This window comes from Eurosta solidaginis, chromosome 1 (assembly GCF_040869045.1).
Source record: "Eurosta solidaginis isolate ZX-2024a chromosome 1, ASM4086904v1, whole genome shotgun sequence".
NCBI classification, from domain to species: Eukaryota; Metazoa; Arthropoda; class Insecta; order Diptera; family Tephritidae; genus Eurosta; species Eurosta solidaginis.
Window position 1 is genome coordinate 259,767,841 of NC_090319.1, and position 21,614 is coordinate 259,789,454.

Below are 21,614 nucleotides of genomic sequence, written 5' to 3' on the forward strand. Positions count from 1 at the left end.
ATCAATAAGAGTGCGCAAGTTGTAGATAAATGTCACGTTTTGTTATCAGATACAGTAAACCTCCGTTAAAACAACTACTAACTTTGGGCAATTGATTCATGTCTTGTGAAATGTTGGTAAATGATCGGGTTGTAATGTACCCCTTTATTGCTGTCAATAAAGTTTCTGTTAATTCTATACGACAGCATGACAATGCTAATGCGCGTCCGAAAATATCGATAGAGGTGCCAAAAGACACGTATTGACCTCGCAAACAATAATCCGAAGGCGGAAAATAAAAATTTTAGCTCGTCGAAAAAAATATTAACGAAAAACCGTAAAATTACCCCGGAGTGCTCCGAAACCGGGGGTGGGCTCCATATTATTTTTGCGCAGAACACCTTTATGCGTTGGTGGACTTCGGCCGCGCTTATAAAAAATTACATTGGGTGGGTCCAATATCGGTTTGGAGACCAAACCTATATCCGCGCAAAACACAACAAAATTACAGCAACCACATGCCCCAGCGGGTTGGGAGGTCGGGCGGTAGGTATTCCTGCCGTAAGAGGCGACTGAAATACCAGATTCAAGGGGCTGTGTAGCGCAGCCCTTTCAGGTTGCCAGCGCAAAATATAGCCTCTCCAAACCCAATTGTCAACCTCACCTATCCGCGACGAATCCTGTTTCACTAACAGACGAGGCTCTGGCGACCCCAAGCTCCTCATCAGTTAAACTGTAATGGATTAACTGGGAAGATCACGGAGATAGTCGACTTCATGAAGCGGCACAACATCCGCATTGCTGCGATTCAAGAGACTAAACTCACAGCAAGATCTGCATTGCAGACCTGTTCTGGGTATAATGTCCACATGGTGGAAATGGAGGCGGCCTCGCGTTTATCATACACCACTCTGTGCAATATCATATATATGATCCCGACATCGACCCCAGGGACAGTGTGGGGAGGGAGAGATGGCCTGAAGGTTTAATGTGGGCATATAAATCGTTCCCGAGATAGTTGGGCTAGCACCTAAATGGTGCCGTGTTACCGGAGCGTACCGGACCTGTATCCGGCAAAGGACCATCACATCGATAACACTCGCCAAAGCCTTCGGGGAGAAACCTTATCGCTACAACAACAACAACAGGAACCACATGAAAATTTTCATTTTCTTTCGCAAATATCTCTTGACATACCCGAATTTTTTTATTTTCCGCCTTCGGATTATTGTTGTCGAGGTCAATACGCGTCTTTTGACACCTCTCTCGATATTTTTGGACGCGTATTAGCAGTGTCATGCTGTCGTATAGAATTACTGAAGTACTCGAGTAGAGGGAAGCGGACTTCTTTGACTGTGCCTGAAGGGCCAAAGAGACGATCTGTCCGACAGTGGCAGTTCAAGCGCTATATTCGCATGCTCCTTTGCGACTCATTCTAGACTAATCGCAACTTTTGCAGAATAAGATAATGCGAAAGTGACTTTCTTGTTCTATTGACGAGAACTACAAGAAAGATTGGGGATTCAAGGGGTTGTGTAGCGCAATATATAGCTTCTCCAACCCAATTGTCAACCTCACCTTCGAGCGGCGAATCCCGTTTCTCTAACAGACGAGGCTCTGGCGACCCCAAGCTGCTCATGGAACTTGGGGGTGGGGAGGGAGGGATGGCCTGAAGGTTTAATGTGGCCATATAAATCGTTCCCGAGATGGTCGGGCCAGCACCTTAATGGTGCTGTGTTACCGGAGCGTATCGGATCTGTATCCGACAAAGGACCATCACATCGATAACACTCCCCAAAGCCTTCGGGGAGTAACTAATCGCTACAACAACAACAACAACAACTTGAATTAATATCATTAGCTGTAGTCATAACAGCACCACCACAAGCTTTCATTCTACGTTTCCAATCTTCTTCTGGTACATGAACAGCACAGAACATATCACGATCTGCAAAATACTGTGTAGCAACATCACCAATTGGTAATTTAGAAAACACAACATTGGCGCCTTACTTAGCTAGTTTATTCTACAGAATACGCCATTCAGCATCAACAATTTTCTGATACTCTTGGATATTGGAGGACATTGCTGTGGCAGATCATTTTTCCAATAAAGCACTTTGTTGCTCCTTTGATTGGCGCTTCGACATGTACAGCCATGTCATATTTTAGCATGCATAATTGTAATGCTTTACGTATAGCTTTAATGATGATACGTGCATGCACGCCTTCTTCAACATATGGCTTAACTTGTTTTAAGATTTCACATGCTTAAAATACTACTGAAGTGGTGCCATCGCCGACCTGATAAGAGAAACATTTTTATTCTACACATTCTAATATAACAAAAAACTTACCTCAGCATTTTGAAATTTGGCGATGTCTACTAGAGTTTTACGGCTGGATTCATAATATCCAATAGTTTCATAATGGTTGCCCCATCATTTGAAATTGTGGCCTTACCACTGGAATCAAAAATATGCTTGTCCATACTACGTGAACCCAATGTAGTGCGTACAGTGTCGCAATTGAATGCGAGGAATTGATGTTGGATATGAGTTGAGGTTTACCATGAGCGCTATCGGTACCCAAGCATTTTTTACACAAATACTCATGTACCCAATACAAGTTCAGGACGTTCATATTTATCGACACGCTGTCCGGTATGGCCCAAATGTTAGAAATATGCAGTTGGCACTGTTGAGAAAAAATATGGATCAATGAACACAAGTAAAAGTGAAAGATTTTTTTTACCCTCTCTTGTTACTTTACACATTAGACATTGGAAACGACGACCAGCATCTACAAGTTGATATTGAGCCTTGCAACGATTACATCTAATTGCACCCAATTCACCAAAATTTACAATGGGTGGCCCATATTCACCCTCAACAGTGCGTGCCATTGGTGAGACGGTAAGTGTAATGGACAAAGCCGTTGTTTTTAATTAATCAGCTGTTGCAGGTATGTAATACAATGACGACCTGCAAAGAAGAAATATCAATGTAATTGCCAAACAAAACATTAAAAAAGCCATCAATAACAAGTGCCAAGAATATATCCGCGGCATACCTGCCGACCAAAATGATTCAAGGGGTTGTGATTGCCAACCTCACCTACCCGTGGCGAATCCTGTACCTAACAATTTGGTGTGAACAATTGGTGGCAGTTAACCCTCTGAAATAATCGGCGCAATGGTACGCCATTGTGTTGGCATTAATTTGGCAAAATGCAAAAACTTTTCATCCTCCTCCCGTGACCATTCTGTCTTCTTTATGCTAGGATCAAGCCATTCGTACCAGCGTGCCTTACATTGCTTGGCAGATTTTCGGTGCAGCAGTGATGCAATACGTGACCACTGGTTTTTGCCATATTTCATTACAGCTGCTTTGAGGATTTCATCCTGAAAGCTATCAATTTAGTTAATAAACAGCCAAGAGTAACCAGTCGCGTCAAATGCTTACCTCAGTGTTTTTCCACACACCACCTTTTATCATAATTCGCGGCATGGTGCTATATAATTGTGAATTCTTTCGATGAGCACAAAAATCAAAACAAAAGTTTTTGTCGAAATATGCAGCAAAAATCATTGTATATTAAAGACTTTGGGAAAATTTTAGAATAGCACCCCCCGAGTTCGGGGTAAATTTACACATCTTTCAAAACCTTAATCCACATACATATCTATATAAATTGGCAACGATAAACTTATATTGCATTTTTGTATATTTCACATTTTTTTTCATTGTTTTTACTTATTATAAATGTTTTTATTAAATCAATCGCGCTTTTGTAGCAACATGCACATTTTATTGATCACATTACAAAGCTGTGCTGCCACATATATATACGTATACACATATAAAATTTGTATAGAAATTTGCAAACTTTAACACCAAATAACTTTTAAATTATAAGTTTGCGCACTTTAAATATATATATTTGTGATCTGGAGAACTCCCTCTTAATTTTAAATCTTTCCGGAGATATTCCACTTAAAACTATCAAAATTGAAAAAATTTTCCACCACCAAATGTTTTGCTGTCTCTGCTGAATTAGAAATGGTGGATTTTTTTGCACGCAAAAATGACGTATTTTTCTATCCCTATAAAAATAACAGGTGCGAGAGAGCATGATACATTGTGGGAAAGCTAAATTTGTCAACATGCTATTTCATTTGCACAATTTTTCATTCCAAATCGTCACCCCTGTCAAAAATTCGTGTGGCTGTGTGCGTCTTTTGTCACACGATTTTTGCAGGGAAGTAGCGCAACTAACAGCTGATCGCTCAAAATTTGCAAACACACACAAACATCACTAATGGCCATATTACGGAAATCTTAGGGAAATTGAAGTTAAATTTTTAAACAGACATAAAATGTTATAATTTTAGAATGTATAGCATCTAGGAAACCTTAATTGCAGTAATTGAAAGAAAATGTTTGCTTATACTCAAGTATTTCATTATTTTTTCGAAATTTATCTTTAATATTGATGCAATGATTGATCCAATGCAACTCTGGCCTTCCTACTGTTCTTCATTCCACTCCATTCGAGTGCCTATTTTCACGGCCTGCGAGTGCCTTCCACTCTATTGGCAACATAACCTCGAATTAAGCTGCCAAACTATATAATAAACAATGAACACAATTCCTCTTTAGTACTTTGGCATATGATCCTCTGTGGGTGCTCCATGAGTACTACAGTGAAAGTCCTTTGGAATGTACTCTCACGTATGTACTCTATGGAATACTCACAAACAAAGCGAAAGTGGGATCACCTACCTCCTCTCCTAGGACATCGCAATGTTAATTGGAGCCATGGTTCAATTATGTACAGGTTGGCTCATCTCATCAGCTGATTTTATTTATGTCATTGCATGGTCGAAGGGATTGTCAAAAGGAGATGGCAAACTCAAAATGAAACCAACACATTGGCAACATTTTACTTACACATACAAAAACTGCTAAGTTTTATGTTTCGATTCCATACCATTCGCACCAACACCAATATACAGATTTTGACAATTTGAACAGACATATTTTGTTGCTTTACAGATGAGCCAACCTGTATATAGTGAACCATGATTGGAGCACATTTTTTGTATGAATACAGATTAGTTTTGGAACACTCCTATGCTCCCAAAGGAGTATTCCTTACATTATTTATGGAGTATTCGCGTTTTTTGAAGGGTAATAAATAAATAAATAAATGGTAGACTGAGCGACACTGCGCCATCTGATGTGGAAAAGTAGCCAACTCCCAAATTTTGATGCAAACAAATCGTAAGAAGAAGAATTTGACATTTGCTTTGGCTAAGGGTGTTGGCACACTTTGCAAGTGAAATTATTTTTCCCACTAGTTGGTAACTTTTCTAACATTTTTCGCAATTAAAAACTGCAATATAACAATCGAATACGACACAAAATATGTTAGCAAGTATTTTTGTTGTATAGGGATAATGTTTATAACAGTGCTTCGCGAAATTTTGTATGTGAATGGGCCAGGGTAATAAACTTCAATTGCCAAGTCTGAAGTTCCTTCATAATTACAAACGCAACATCTTGGTTGATTGTGGCGATGTTATTGGAATGCATAAGCTTGTGTTAAACGTATCTATATGAAAAATATCTTTGTGCCGTGGCCTTAACATGGAAATGCAGCAACAATCCTCATGTTCCAATGGTACATGAGCCAGATACGGATAGAGATTTAACATGCAAATCCAACAACAATGTGATCCATATGGTTCACTGTTCATTGGAAAGGGAGGATTATCGGGTTGAAGTATTGAGGCTTAAAGAGCCAATTAAACTTCCTTAACCCTAACGCCATAGTTATGACCATACCCACATCCATAACCTTCTCCAATGTGATCGATTAATGGTGCCTTAACCTAAAAATCATGAAAATTTCATAAAAATGAAGAAAACGCAAAAAATTAAAAACATATTCTACAAGAAATAAGTCTCTTATTCATAACGTATACAAAATAATGAATAAAATATACAAAAAGTTATTAAATTCACCAACTCAAATATTTTTAGGTTATGGATATGGCGAGAAACCAAAAACCAATTGGTTGGCTATGGTATGGTCATGGTATGGCGCCATTGATCGATTACATTGATTTCCATAAGGTAGGTTCGATCAGATGTCTTATCTGGTTACGGTTTTATGGTTATGTCACCATTAATTGGCTCTTAAGGGCCGTTCAAGCTTGACGTATCCATATCCATATAAAACAGCTGAAGGGCCAATTAAACTTCCTTAACACTAGCGCCATAGTCGCAACCTTACCCATATCCATAAACATCTCCATTGTGATCGATTAATGGTGCCATAACCTTAAACAGCTGATATTTTCATAAAAAGGCGGAAAATCAAAAAATTACAAACATATTCCACAGAAAATAAGTCTCTTAGTCAAAACGTATCCAAAATAATAAATAAAATATATAAAAAGTTAATAAATTCGCCAACTCAAATATATTTAGGTTATGGATATGGCGAAAAACCAATTGGTTGGTTTTCTGCGAATAACTTTTAAACGAGATGAAAAATGTAGTTTCTGCTTTCGGATTCTGAATCTTGACGCAAATACGCGTCTTTTGATACCGCTATCGACATGTGCGACCCGAATTTTAAGTGCAGGATTTAAGTTGAAATTTTACTAAATTTGGAAATTAAAAGGCTTATATTTCATAAACTAAGAGTTTCCTAGAGTTGCGGATGATAATTTTGGGATTTTTAGGACCCCCGCCACCCCTCGAAAAAAAGAAAAGTTAGAAATTCGTGGCACCTTATTCTAAATATTCCCCCATTTATTTTTTATTTATTTACTTTGGGCGGGCCAATTCCGTTTCATTTAATGACAGCTAAGAGCTTAAGCTTAAAGGCGCGGCTGAAGGCCGTCACCGCAGAAAGGAGTTCTGCGCAAAAATACCGGGTTTCGGAGGGACCCAAGGTAATTTTCCGTTTTACGTTAATATCTTTTGAATTACTAAATATTTTTGTTTGTACGCGTATTAGCGGTCAATCCCGGTTGCAAATTATTACCGCCAAATGGCTTTAGGTTCTGTCCCAAATGAATGAAAAAAGTGCAATTTCAACATACTTAAGGAAAATTTTGACACTTCTCATGGTGAACACGATAGTCAAAATTTTCCCCTATGCAAGCATCTACAAAACAAAAACAGACGAAAAGAAACAATTAAAACAAAAAACTGCAAATAAAACCATATGTAACAAAAAATAAAAACTTTAAGCGTGTTTTTTTGTTTTTTTTGGTTAAGTAAACATGAAAATTTCAAATTTTATTTGGCGCTGCTAAATCAGAAATTGTTTACCAAAATAGAAAAATTTACATTTAATTTCTGCATTGAGCAAAAGTAAATTTATTGATAGTTGAAAATTATTCTCTTGTTGGGGACTATTATGTCAAACAAATGAACTAACCATTGTGAATGATGACAAAGTGTGATCACTTCTGCATAAACGTCAAAATTCCAAAGTGATTGGATCAGCTGATTCGTATTTGACTATCGCTGTCTCATTCTGTATCTCTTTCTATCACCCGCTGAAGATAGGCGCCGCCATATTGAACAGCCTGTCAAAACGCTGAAAAGTAGCCATATTGAACAGCCTGTCAGGCAGTTGACAGTCACACTTTGTCATCATTCACAATGGAACTAACCACATGTAGTGCACGCAAAGAGGATAAATATCTTTGCTTTGGGAGCGATACGACATAAGACCCAAATTCAATACAAAGTGGCAACCACGTTTAAAAACACTCAATTCAACTATGCTCAAGCCGATCATAAAAGTTGCTCTTTCATCTATGGTTGCTCTCTTTAATTATAAATTAAACATGCCTATGGATCGCTTATTTAATGAAAGTTATCTGCATAGATGAAGTTATCTACATTCCATTAACAAACAGCAGAAGCTAATCAGAAATTACTTTTGCCATACATTTGCATCTGCCTAAAAACATTAAAAATGACTCAAGTATTCTTTGGAAAAATCATTCATACCAAGTGCTTTGACGAGTTCGAGATTTTTACTAATGGATATATTGCGGTTGATGAAGCTGGAGTTGTAAGTTGATAAATGTAAAGTGTATAATGTATATATCAATAAGAGTGCGCAAGTTGTAGATAAATGTCACGTTTTGTTATCAGATACAGTAAACCTCCGTTAAAACAACTACTAACTTTGGGCAATTGATTCATGTCTTGTGAAATGTTGGTAAATGATCGGGTTGTAATGTACGCCTTTATTGCTGTCAATAAAGTTTCTGTTAATTCTATACGACAGCATGACAATGCTAATGCGCGTCCGAAAATATCGATAGAGGTGCCAAAAGACACGTATTGACCTCGCAAACAATAATCCGAAGGCGGAAAATAAAAATTTTAGCTCGTCCAAAAAAATATTAACGAAAAACCGTAAAATTACCCCGGAGTGCTCCGAAACCGGGGGTGGGCTCCATATTATTTTTGCGCAGAACACCTTTATGCGTTGGTGGACTTCGGCCGCGCTTATAAAAAATTACATTGGGTGGGTCCAATATCGGTTTGGAGACCAAACCTATATCCGCGCAAAACACAACAAAATTACAGCAACCACATGCCCCAGCGGGTTGGGAGGTCGGGCGGTAGGTATTCCTGCCGTAAGAGGCGACTGAAATACCAGATTCAAGGGGCTGTGTAGCGGTAGCGCAGCCCTTTCAGGTTGCCAGCGCAAAATATAGCCTCTCCAAACCCAATTGTCAACCTCACCTATCCGCGACGAATCCTGTTTCACTAACAGACGAGGCTCTGGCGACCCCAAGCTCCTCATCAGTTAAACTCTAATGGATTAACTGGGAAGATCACGGAGATAGTCGACTTCATGAAGCGGCACAACATCCGCATTTCTGCGATTCAAGAGACTAAGCTCACAGCAAGATCTGCATTGCAGACCTGTTCTGGGTATAATATCCACATGGTGGAAATGGAGGCGGCCTCGCGTTTATCATACACCACTCTGTGCAATATCATATATATGATCCCGACATCGACCCCAGGGACAGTGTGGGGAGGGAGAGATGGCCTGAAGGTTTAATGTGGGCATATAAATCGTTCCCGAGATAGTTGGGCTAGCACCTAAATGGTGCCGTGTTACCGGAGCGTACCGGACCTGTATCCGGCAAAGGACCATCACATCGATAACACTCGCCAAAGCCTTCGGGGAGAAACCTTATCGCTACAACAACAACAACAGGAACCACATGAAAATTTTCATTTTCTTTCGCAAATATCTCTTGACATACCCGAATTTTTTTATTTTCCGCCTTCGGATTATTGTTGTCGAGGTCAATACGCGTCTTTTGACACCTCTCTCGATATTTTTGGACGCGTATTAGCAGTGTCATGCTGTCGTATAGAATTACTGAAGTACTCGAGTAGAGGGAAGCGGACTTCTTTGACTGTGCCTGAAGGGCCAAAGAGACGATCTGTCCGACAGTGGCAGTTCAAGCGCTATATTCGCATGCTCCTTTGCGACTCATTCTAGATTAATCGCAACTTTTGCAGAATAAGATAATGCGAAAGTGACTTTCTTGTTCTATTGACGAGAACTACAAGAAAGATTGGGGATTCAAGGGGTTGTGTAGCGCAATATATAGCTTATCCAACCCAATTGTCAACCTCACCTTCGAGCGGCGAATCCCGTTTCTCTAACAGACGAAGCTCTGGCGACCCCAAGCTGCTCATGGAACTTGGGGGTGGGGAGGGAGGGATGGCCTGAAGGTTTAATGTGGCCATATAAATCGTTCCCGAGATGGTCGGGCCAGCACCTTAATGGTGCTGTGTTACCGGAGCGTATCGGATCTGTATCCGACAAAGGACCATCACATCGATAACACTCCCCAAAGCCTTCGGGGAGTAACTAATCGCTACAACAACAACAACAACACAAGAAAGATTGTATCACTCACGTTTCAAAAAGGCTCCTTAACAGGGGGTTTCACTGCTACAATAACAACGAATGAGGGAGTTATTCAAAAAAAGAGATTGTTTTCTGTGCTGTTTTTATGTATAAATGGGGTTTTATACATTAAACTAGGACGAAAAAGAAAGTTGCAAAAGATCGCCCCTACATTGGAAGCTTATCTTCATTTCATTTCATTTATTTACTGACAGTATTAGCACAATAAGATCTTGTATGATCTTTTATAGTGCAACAATAGTTACATAATAATGAGTATAATTTTTTAAAACTTAAAATTTAAAAATGTATATATTATTCCATAAAGTAATAAAAGTGATAATATATAAGTTTCACAAGAATTGTGACAAGGACATTTTGCAACAATGATTGACTAGATTAATAAGTAGCCAAATGCGGATAGCATTCACAAAGAAAAGTCTTGCAGAGTTTAAATAATTGTAGCTGGGCACGATCAAGTCACTTATGCGAGCAGATCTAGAGAATGTTAGCTTGTTATATAAATAAGTAGGCATTTTATCAGCAATCACACGACACAAAAATATACAGTTCCTAGCCTTAAGATACTGAGATATTTCACAACCCAAGAGACTCGTTCGCCACGCTGATATATGATCATACCTAGCCAACCCGAAGACATACCGCGTGATATGATTAAAGGCGACATCAATCTTATGTGCCGATTTTGAATCTAATTTGCTGTATATACAATCCGAATAGCAGATAGTTGGTAGCATTAGTTGTATAACAAGCCGCTTCCTAATTCCAAGTGGGGTGAAGGGGGCAGACATTCGTAGATTACGTAGAGTGTAGTAAACTTTACTGATAACAGCGTTAATATGATCATCACAAGAAAGACTAGAGTTAATAACAACCCCCAGATTCCTTACTTTAGACACGTACTTAAGGCACTTATAATTGATATATAAAGCTGGTAGATTTGATGAGTTAATTTGCCTTTTAGATATAGGTAGCACATACGATTTATCACTATTAAGGGAAAGATAATTTTTTTGCGCCCAAGACGAAATAGCTGACAAATCACTATTAAACTTGGCGCAAAGTTCAGAAACTTGCGCATGTGTTCCAGACATATAAAGTTGAATGCCATCTGCATAAGCATGCATTTGAGCATACCTGCAGGTGGTAAATATGTCATTAATAAATAGGCTAAATAATAACGGTCCAAGTATAGAACCTTGGGGGACACCATTTGATAACCTCTTAAGACTAGAGACTTGCGATCCCACCTTCACTCGTTGCGCTCTACCACCCAAGTAACTCCTCATGAGACCTAATGCAGAGTCCCCAAAACCAAAATAAGACTTTAGCTTCATGCACAACAACGTGTGGTTGACAGAATCAAACGCTTTGGAAAAGTCGAGCAGACACAACATAGTTATCTTGTTAATATCATAGGGCGCCCGAATATCATCCAAGATTTTGAGTATTGCAGTTGAACAGCTATGCTTTGCTCTAAATCCAGACTGAAATGGGGAAAGTAGATTGAACTTGTCAATATAAGCATGGATCTGTTCTGATAACAAGCTCTCAAAGGTCTTCGACAACGCAGGAAGGATGCTTATGGGACGAAAATCACTTAGGCGGCAGGCGGACTTATTTTTAGCTACAGGAAGGACAGATGCGATCTTCCAGACATCAGGAATGCACGAGGTTGTGATGCAGTGGTTGATAATGTGGGTCAGGGCTGGCAGTATCTGTGGAAGAACAATTTTTATAAATTTTACAGGAATACCATCCTCACCAATAGCACTTGAGCGTACCTTATAAATGCATCTAACCACATCATGCTCCGACACAGCACAAAATTCAAATTTCTGGGAAAAATTCACAGGACAATGTATCGGGTGGGTGATTGGGACATTGGAAGAGGTAGCATAATTAACGAATACTGCATTCAGATCTTCAGGGTCGAGCGAGCAATCAGGATTGTCTTTAACATGTACACGAAGACTTTTCAAGTTACGCCACAACACATTATTAGGAAGTTCACAATTTAACATTTTTCGAAAGTATGCCTGCTTCTCATGTTTTATAGTAGCAGTAGCTACATTCCGTATATTCGTATATGAAAGCCAGTTTATATCAGTGCGATTCCGTTTCCATACTGCATAGGCTTTGTTACGTTTACATATTATGTCACGAACAGTTTTGTTGAACCATGGGCACGATCGAGATTTTCGCTGAACTGTGCGCATCGGTACATGAGCATTATAAATAATATTTAAAAAGTTTAGCTTGTCATTTACCGATGGCAAGCTCCAGCAATAAGTCCAGTCTACCCTAGACATCTCAGTACTCAAATTGTTAAAATTGATCGAGCGATAGTCAGGAAAACTTGAAGGAACCGAAACTAAATTGCCATGGTCAAAAGTAATGTCGAAGGAACAGAAAATTAAATCATGGTCAGACACAAACGAAATTTGGTCGAACTTTAAGACAGAAGACAAATCAGACACAATAAAATAATCTAGTAGACTAGGACAACAATTATTCCCATATCTAGTCAGTACAGAGGAATTTACTAAAGAAAGACCAACACTAGACATGTCATCTAAAAGACGGGAGCTATACATATCACGTGATAACATATTTACATTAAAATCACCACATACTATTATTTCATCATAATCAACAGCTATTACAGACAACGTATTAAAGAAATCATTTACACTAAAACATCTATTGGGATTGTACACACATGACAAGAGGACTTTAGACAGGGGACTGGACAAAGTAATTTTGTAATTTTATCTTTCTAAATCCATACCAAATAATTTTTTTTTATAACTTGGATATTTGACATCTGATTTAAAAAAAATCTTACTCGCTAGGCACGATGTGTGAAAATTCAAGAGTTACTTACTTACTTAATTGGCGCTTGACCGTTTAATCGGTTATGGCCATCCAACAAGGCGCGCCAGTCGCTCCTCTCTGCCAACAGGCGCCAATTGGTCACACCAAGGGAGTTTAAAGCGTTTTCCACCTGGTCCTTCCATCGGAGTGGGGGCCGCCCTCTACCTCTGCTTCCATAGGCGGGTTCCAATAGAAACACCTTCTTGCCCGGAGCGTCATCTTTCATTCGCATAACATGGCCTAGCCAGCGCAGCCGCTGCGTTTTAAATCGCTGGACTATGTTGATGTCTGCGTATAGCTCGTACAGCTCATCGTTAAATCTTCTTCGGTACTCGCCATCGCCAACGCATAGAGATCCTTAAATCTTTCGAAGAACTTTTCTCTCAAGAGTACGTCTACAAAACTAACTACAGAGAACTCGCCCGGATTGAAGTTAAACCACAACAGGGCAACATTACTATAAACAAATAATTAAGGAATATTAGATAAGAGTTTCGTCGGTTTCTTCCCGGTAACAGCCGATACCGATAGGTTATTTTCTTAGCGAGTTCTTGTCGCCGAGTCATCGGCTTCTATTTGTTACCCTTCAAAAAACGCGAGTACTCCATAAATAGTGTAAGGAATACTCCTTTGGGAGTATAGGAGTGTTCCAAAACTAATCTGTATTCATACAAAAAATGTGCTCCAATTAACATTGCGATGCCCTAGGAGAGGAGTAGGTGATCCCACACTCGCTTTGTTTGTAAGTATTCCATAGAGTACATACGTGAGAGTACTTTCCAAAGTACTTTCACTGTAGTACTCCATGCAGCACCCACAGAGAATCATATGCCAAAGTACTAAAGAGGAATTGTGTCGGAAAGAATTATCGGAGTGAATTTTATTTTAAATGAAAGTAAATGAAGAGGGGCAATACAACTTTTATATTTTATACCACGAATATTCTTATGTTACTTAGCATTTGAGTGAATATAGAAACTAATATTTCTCTATACTATAGCATGTGTACATAAAACCAGTGCGCGGTTGCATTTTATCAGAGTTGCCATAGTAAAATTTTATTATCAGTTATTTGTATGCAATATTTTACTTTTGGCAACTCTGTTCGATAGTCATCGTGTCGTGATCACGGTCGTTAAAAAACGAGCAATGATCGGCTGATGGTGGTCCGCAAACGCATTGCAAAGGAGTATTGTTAGAGTACTCCAACATGAAGAAAATGGAACACGTAATCCAACAATTTTTGCAGGGTACTTATCGGCTTGTTACTGATGTGTAATCGGTTTATAGTGAAGTTTTATCGATATCTGTTTTATAAGAAAACGATGAGTCTTATATAACAAATCGATAACAAATTGGTACCACTCCCCTTCAAAAAACGCGAGTACTCCATAAATAATGTAAGGAATACTCCTTTGGGAGTATAGGAGTGTTCCAAAACTAATCTGTATTCATACAAAAAATGTGCTCCAATTAACATTGCGATGTCCTAGGAGAGGAGTAGGTGATCCCACTCTCCCTTTGTTTGTGAGTATTCCATAGAGTACATACGTGAGAGTACTTTCCAAAGTACTTTCACTGTAGTACTCCATGGAGCACCCACAGAGGATCATATGCCAAAGTACTAAAAGGAATTGTGTCGGAAAGAATTATCGGAGTGAATTTAATTTAAAATGAAAGTAAATGAATAGGGGCATACAACTTTTATATTTTTTACTGCGAATAGTCTTATGTTATTTAGCATTTTCGTGAATAAAGAAACTAATATTTCTCTATACTATAGTATGTATACATAAAACCAGTGCGCGGTTGCATTTTATCAGAGTTGCCATAGTAAAATTTTATTATCAGTTATTTGTATGCAATAATTTACTTTTGGCAACTCTGTTAGATCGTCATCGTGTCGTGATCACGGTCGTTAAAAAACGAGCAATGATCGGCTGATGGTGGTCCGCAAACGCATTGCAAAGGAGTATTGTTAGAGTACTCCAACATGAAGAAAATGGAACACGTAATCCAACAATTTTTACAGGGTCCTATAACGGATTTATATTTTTTTGGTAATAAATCGATAACTTAACTATATTTTTTCGATAAATACTCCGAAGATTTTGAATATTTTGAATACAAACCGATAAATCGTCCATACAAATCGACAGCATATTTGTAACACTTTGTTAAAAAATTGATAACTCGCCCATACCTTGTCAATATGTATGTAACATATTGATAACACGCCGTCCCGTCCGGTTTCAGTTTTCCTCCCTCTCCCCTTCTTTTCTTTTTTCCTTTACTTTTTATTATACTCAGTTGAGCAGAGCTCACAGAGTATACTAACTTTGATTGGATAACGGTTGGTTGTACAGGTATAAAGGAATCGAGATAGATATAGACTTCCATATATCAAAATCATCAGTATCGAAAAAAAATTCGATTGAGCCATGTCCGTCCGTCCGTACGTTAACACGATAACTTGAGTAAATTTTAAGGTATCTTGATGAAATTTGGTATGTAGGTTCCTGGGCACTCATCTCAGGTCGCTATTTAAAATGAACGATATCGGACTATAACCACGGAGAACGACCACGCCCACTTTAAACAAAAAATTTTTTTAAGTCAAATTTTAAAAGAAAAGTTAATATCTTTACAGTAGGCATGCTTAACCAACGAACCGATATCATTTCGTTACTATAATTACGAAATGACTTTGTTTCGTTTATTAACGTTAAGAACGTCAAATTAACGAAATGATTTTGTTTCGTTTTCTGCCCGATCAAAACTAAATCTAATCGTTTATATTGATTATTAATTTCAAACTATGCTGGCAAAGCTGATTGATGGCGGAGTCATTAAAGGTGAAAACATTAGCCAAGCTGATTGCAACTTTTCTCATGAATTTTGACAGTACGAACATTTCTCAGAGTATTTTTGACATTACCACCAACGAATTACACAAACAAATTACATGGAGTATGTGTGTGTATGTCCGCTCGCTGTTACCACCTTACGGCTTCACCATGGCTATAGCATTGCCAGCAAAATTCAAATATAAAGTATCACGTTTTTGTTAACGTTTTTACCGGTAACGAAAGCTTTCGTTTCGGTTAAAAACGAGATACAATTTATCTTGATAATTTCTTTATCGATAATATTTCGAAGTGTTTCAACAGAAACGGTGGACATTTTTTGATACACGATTAGCTTAACGTTAAGGTGCATCCCTGCTTTACAGTATATAAGCAAATTATGTCAACATTCAACTCCAGTAATGATATGGTGCAACAAAATACAAAAATAAAAGAAATTTTCAAAATGGGGTGGCTTCGCCCTTTTTCATTTAATTTGTCTAAAAAAAAAAAATAAATGTAAGGCGCGATAACCTCCGAAGAGATCTAAGGCCGAGCTTCTCTTCCAATTTGCGTCGTGCTCCTCTTGATTTTTCCCTACAAATTGGCCGGACGGGACCTACATGTTTTATGCCGACTCCGAACGGCATCTGCAAGGCAGATGAGTTTTCACTGAGAGCTTTTCATGGCAGAAATACAATCGGAGCGCTTGCCAGACACTGCCGAGGGGCGACCCCGCTTAGAAAAATTTTCTTCTAATTGAAAAATCTTATTTCTAAAATTTTGATGTTGCTTTGCCCGGGAGTTGAACCCAGGGCATACGGTGTGATAGGCGGAGCACGCTACCATCACACCACGGTGGCCGCCTTAATTTGTCTAGGATACTTTTAATGCCATATGTCGAACAAAACATTACCAATTCTTGTGAAATTTGGTAGAGGCTTAGATTCTAGGACGATAACTGTTTTCTGTGGAAAAGGGCGAAATCGGTTGAAGCCACGCCCAGTTTTTATACACAGTCGACCGTCTGTCCTTCCGCTCGGCCGTTAACACGATAACTTGAGCAAAAATCGATATATCTTTACTAAACTCAGTTCACGTACTTATCTGAACTCACTTTATATTGGTGTAAAAAATGTCCGAAATCCGACTATGACCACGCCCACTTTTTCGATATCGAAAATTACTAAAAATGAAAAAAATGCCATAATAATATACCAAATATGAAAAAAGGGATGAAACATGGTAATTGGATTGGTCTATTGACGCAAAATATAACTTTAGAAAAAAACTTTGTAAAATGGGTGTGACACCTACGATATTAAGTAGAATGAAATGAAAAAGTTCTGAAGGGCGAAATAAAAAACCCTTGAAATCTTGGCAGGAATACTGTTCGTGGTATTATATATATAAATAAATTAGCGGTATCCAACAGATGATGTTCTGGGACACCCTGGTCCACATTTTGGTCGATATCTGGAAAACGCCTTCACATATACAACTACCACCACTCCCTTTTAAAACCCTCATTAATACCTTTAATTTGATACCCATATCGTACAAACACATTATAGAGTCACCCTGGTCCACCTTTATGGCGATATCTCGAAAAGGCGTCCACCTATAGAACTAAGGCCCACGCCCTTTTAAAATACTCATTAGCACCTTTCATTTGATACCCATATCGTACAAACAAATTCTAGAGTCACCCCTGGCCCACCTTTATGGCGATATATCGAAAAGGCGTCCACCTATAGAACTTAGGCCCACTCCCTTTTAAAATACTCATTAACACCTTTCATTTGATACCCATATCGTACAAACAAATTCTAGAGTCAGCCCTGGTCCACCGTTATGGCGATATCCCTAAATGGCGTCCATCTATAGAACTATGGCCCACTCCCTCTTAAAATACTCTTTAATACCTTCCATTTGATACACATGTCATACAAACACATTCCAGGGTTACCCTAGGTTCATTTTACTACGAAGTGATTTTCCCTTATTTTGTCTCCATAGCTCTCAACTGAGTATGTAACGTTCGGTTACACCCGAACTTAGCCTCCCTTACTTGTTAAAATATTCGTATTTCAATTTATAGTACAATTTGCGTTAATTGAAAACTTAGCAAGTTTCGCTCGTTAGGTTAGGTTAGGTTGGGTGGTCACTTGGAGAACATGAAGGTCCGTTGTGATAACACATATAATAAACTAAAATAACGGTGACGTAGATATAACTACTTAGAGAATCGTTGGGTAGCAACGATTAAGTTCCGAATGATCCCGATCTCAACCTTGGATAGCTCCTCGGGAGATCCAAGTGAGTCGCGACCTAAATACTTTCGCCTAGTTCTGGCAAAAGCTGGGCAATCAAGCATAATGTGATTTGGTGATTCCACCTCACCATCCTCCATACAGCTGCAGCAGGATGGAGTTTCCAATATATTGAGACGTACCGCATGGATACCCATGGGACAAAACCTCAATGACCATTGATAGGTGAGCCTTAGTGAACCCAATCAGCAGACCTCCTGCCATCCATTTTCGGCCAGAAAGATCTTGCCACCCTGCAAGACGTAGTGTCCGCCCAACGTTTGCTGAGCTGACTCGAGGCCCATCTATGGAAGAGCAATCTACAGGTGGCTAGCGGAATCCCGAAATCGCTACAGCCATCTTCATCCGGTTCAGTTGTACCGATTCGATCTCAGAGATCCGCTTGACAGTTACCCGGAATATCGCTATGGCCCGGAACCCAGATAATATTAATTGTAAAATAATTTGATGCAATCGCAAGTGAGGTCAGGCACTCCCAGACCACCCTCGATCGCACTCTAGTTGAGCTCAAGGCCTTTATAGGCGCTTGGCTATCAGAGTAGATGTTAAATTCCCTAACCGTAGTAGCGCTGGATAGCATTTCATCTACCGCATCCTTAATTGCAGCAAATTCCGCTTGGAATACACTGCAGTGATCAGCCAACTTAAACTTGCGGCTTACATTTAGCTCTTGACAAAAGACCCCCCGCCAACCTTTCCGTCCAACTTCGACCCATCCATGAACAAGTTAACCGGTCCCATGCCCCAGATAATTCCTCTTCCCCACTCCTCCCTCGGGGGAATGACTGGGGTGAAGGTTGCATAGGGAGCGGTTATCGGCATGCAATAGTCCGTCCTGTCCGGGATAAAGTCGAAACTAGTAAGAAGGCTAGAGTGTCCGAAATCAGAAAGCATAAAACCCATATCACGAAGCCTGACCAACGACCGGGCCGCGGCTGCCTTTCCCGCAATATCTACTGGATGTATATTCAGCATGACATTCAGTGCCAAGGTAGGTGTTGTTCTCAGAGCGCCACTGATACCAATAAGCGCCGTCCGTTGCACTGACACTAACATTTTGGAGGTGCTCGCCGTGTCCAGTGCTTTCCACCAGACCAGCACCCCGTAGAGCAGAATCGGTTTGACCACCATCTCATAAAGCCAGTGTACTACTCCTGGCGAGAGCCCCATCTCTTTCCGATAGCCCCCTGTAGCAGTACAAGGCATCCGCGGCCTTCCTGGCCCTATCTTCCACATTGGGCCTCCAGGACAGCTTCTTGTCCAGAACAATTCCCAAATATTTAACCCTGTCAGTAAGAACCAACGGTACCCCTCCAATCGAAGGAGTTCTGGGGTCGGGTATCTTATATCTCCTTGTAAAAAGAACCAATTCTGTTTTTCCCGGGTTGACCGCCAATCCACATGATTCAGCCCACCTAGCCACAGTATCGAGGTAACCCTGCAGAACATCGAGCAGGGTGCCCAGAAATTTGCCTCTGACTGAATAGCGAGGTCATCTGCATAGGCAACCACCCGACAACAATTGGCTTCCAGCTCCACAAGAAGCTCGTTGACTACCACAACCCAGAGCAGGGGAGATAGGACACCTCCCTGTGGCGTGCCCCTGCTCACCTTCCTCTTAATTATGGCCCCTCCCCACTCCGCTGCGACAATTCTGCCGCATAGAAGTTTGCTAATAAATTCAACCAGAGCCGCTTCGACTCCTAAACCCACCAGAGCTCTTTCGATTTCCCCCTGGTAAGACATTGTTAAAAGCCCCCTCGATGTCTAGAAAGGCACCCAGAGCATACTCTTTGTGTACTATGGACCCCTCTATTTGCTTTACAATCGAATGGAGAGCCGTCTCCGTCGATCTGCCCTTGCAGTACGCATGCGGTGAAGCCGACAGTAACCCCCCAGGTATCCTTTCCCGTAGGTACAGGTCAATCAACCGCTCAAACGTCTTAAGAAGAAACGAGACGAGAGACTGATTAGCCTGAAATCCTTAGGTGATACATGAGAGCTCCTGCCGGCCTTCGGAATGAAGATGACCCTAACCGTGTGCCACGACTTAGGGATATAGTTAAGCCTGAGGCAGCTATTGCTTGCCGAGGTGAAGTTTTCCACCAGACCGTCTATCTCAGATTCGGACAGGACCGAACCAGCGATAGGCGCCTCAGGCAATAGCTCTCCCAACTTCCTACAATACAAGTCCCAGTTGGTACTTTTAGGGTTCCTAAAAGATATTTTACCGGGATGTTCTTCGTTCACCGAAAACTGAATATATCGGTGATCAGAGAAGGAGGGCTCGTTGAGAACCCTCCAGCCAGATATCCGATCTTCCAGTCCTCTGCTAACCAGGGTGAGGTCCAGAATCTCCTCCTTTACCGCAGTAATAAAAGTCGGGTCATTCCCCCTATTACATATACAAAGTCCCTCATCTACAATAAAAGTAAATAAAGACTCACCTCTGGTGTTCGTATTCAAGCTACCCCATATGCTATGGTGTGCATTAGCATCGGCACCTACGATTACGCCAACGCCTCTCCGCCTTGCTTCAGGGGTGATTTCGCCCAGTATCAGAGGTGGTGGTCCCCATAGGGCATATACGCTGAGACCACCCACAATTCGTTACTGCCTCGCTCGAGGCAGACCGTGGTTACGTCAGCATTGCGGAAATTAGAGAGAATAAAAGCTTTAAATTGCTTTTTAATAAGCACACAGGATCTAGGCCTACCTGTCTCACCATGCACCAAGGTGTTGAATTTTCCCGTCCTTAATCCAGAAATTTTTCCGCCATTACTACTCAGCCACGGCTCCTGGACAAGGACTATATCCCCTCCGCCTTTCTCAAGACAGAGCAACAAGTTTGCGGAAGCCGCCTTAGAATGCTGAAGATTGATTTGACGGATTTCCCTCAACACCACTCTTCTTCTTTTGCACCCTATCCTTGGCGGCTTCGCCCTCGGAGACTAGAAGACCCTCCTCCCCCCTCGCAAACAGACGATTTACACTGATGACGGATCCCGCCATCGATGATTCACCCTCGGAGGCTAGGAGCTCCTCCTCTGCCCTATCAGCTAGACGACTAGCACTGGTGACAGATGCCGCTATTGACGGGACGTCAACAGTGCTTTCGCTGTCCAAATTAGCGGGGTCAGCATCCACAACCATGGGCATTGGCTCCCTTGCGGACGCCTCCACTTCCCGAACAGTCTCTGGGGGAGAGGAACCATCACCCCTGGAATCGGCGTGGTAGATTTAGAGAACCACACGCTCGAGACCATAGGAGATAACCCCCCTCGTGTCAGAGAGAGGACCGGTGAACTCTGCGTTTAGCAGAATCAGCACTTGCCGACGTGGCCCAACAGCCTCCTCTACTCTGAGGACCCTCCAGTTACGCTTCGGAAGGTTCGGGTTGCAATAACGCATTAACTCCAGTATTTTCTCCGGCTGAGAGGGCCCGGCAGGCAACCACACTCGAGCCCTCGGTCGAAGGGGGAGATCCCTCCGTTCCACGGCCTCGAGTCTGGCTCCCCTCCAGACCTCCCCAACCAAAGAAATTATTTTCTTAAAGATACAGGCCGACCGCTCGTCAGCACAC

The 21,614-nt window shown here is 40.7% G+C and overlaps 1 protein-coding gene and 1 long non-coding RNA gene across 3 annotated transcripts in view; one reads left to right on the plus strand and one right to left on the minus strand.

Annotated features, from left to right (window-relative positions):
• The window catches only part of DhpD (guanine deaminase), a 48,642-nt gene that overhangs the window by 323 nt on the left and 26,705 nt on the right, over positions 1 to 21,614 (plus strand). Inside the window, exon 1 of one of the 2 annotated variants that reach the window (XM_067760537.1) lies at positions 7,784 to 8,082. The exons of the other annotated variant lie outside the window; for it this stretch is intronic. Within the exon in view, the coding sequence (XP_067616638.1) occupies positions 7,984 to 8,082 (99 nt within the window). The 5' untranslated portion in view covers positions 7,784 to 7,983. Of the gene's footprint in view, positions 1 to 7,783; positions 8,083 to 21,614 lie in introns of those variants that run through there. 2 annotated transcript variants of the gene reach the window in all.
• LOC137237194 (uncharacterized) lies at positions 1,033 to 4,616 on the minus strand. The gene is made up of 5 exons (XR_010948861.1): positions 3,444 to 4,616; positions 3,100 to 3,389; positions 2,734 to 2,963; positions 2,337 to 2,676; positions 1,033 to 2,283 (listed from the first exon to the last, which is right to left on the minus strand). It is a non-coding gene; the product is annotated as an uncharacterized lncRNA (long non-coding RNA).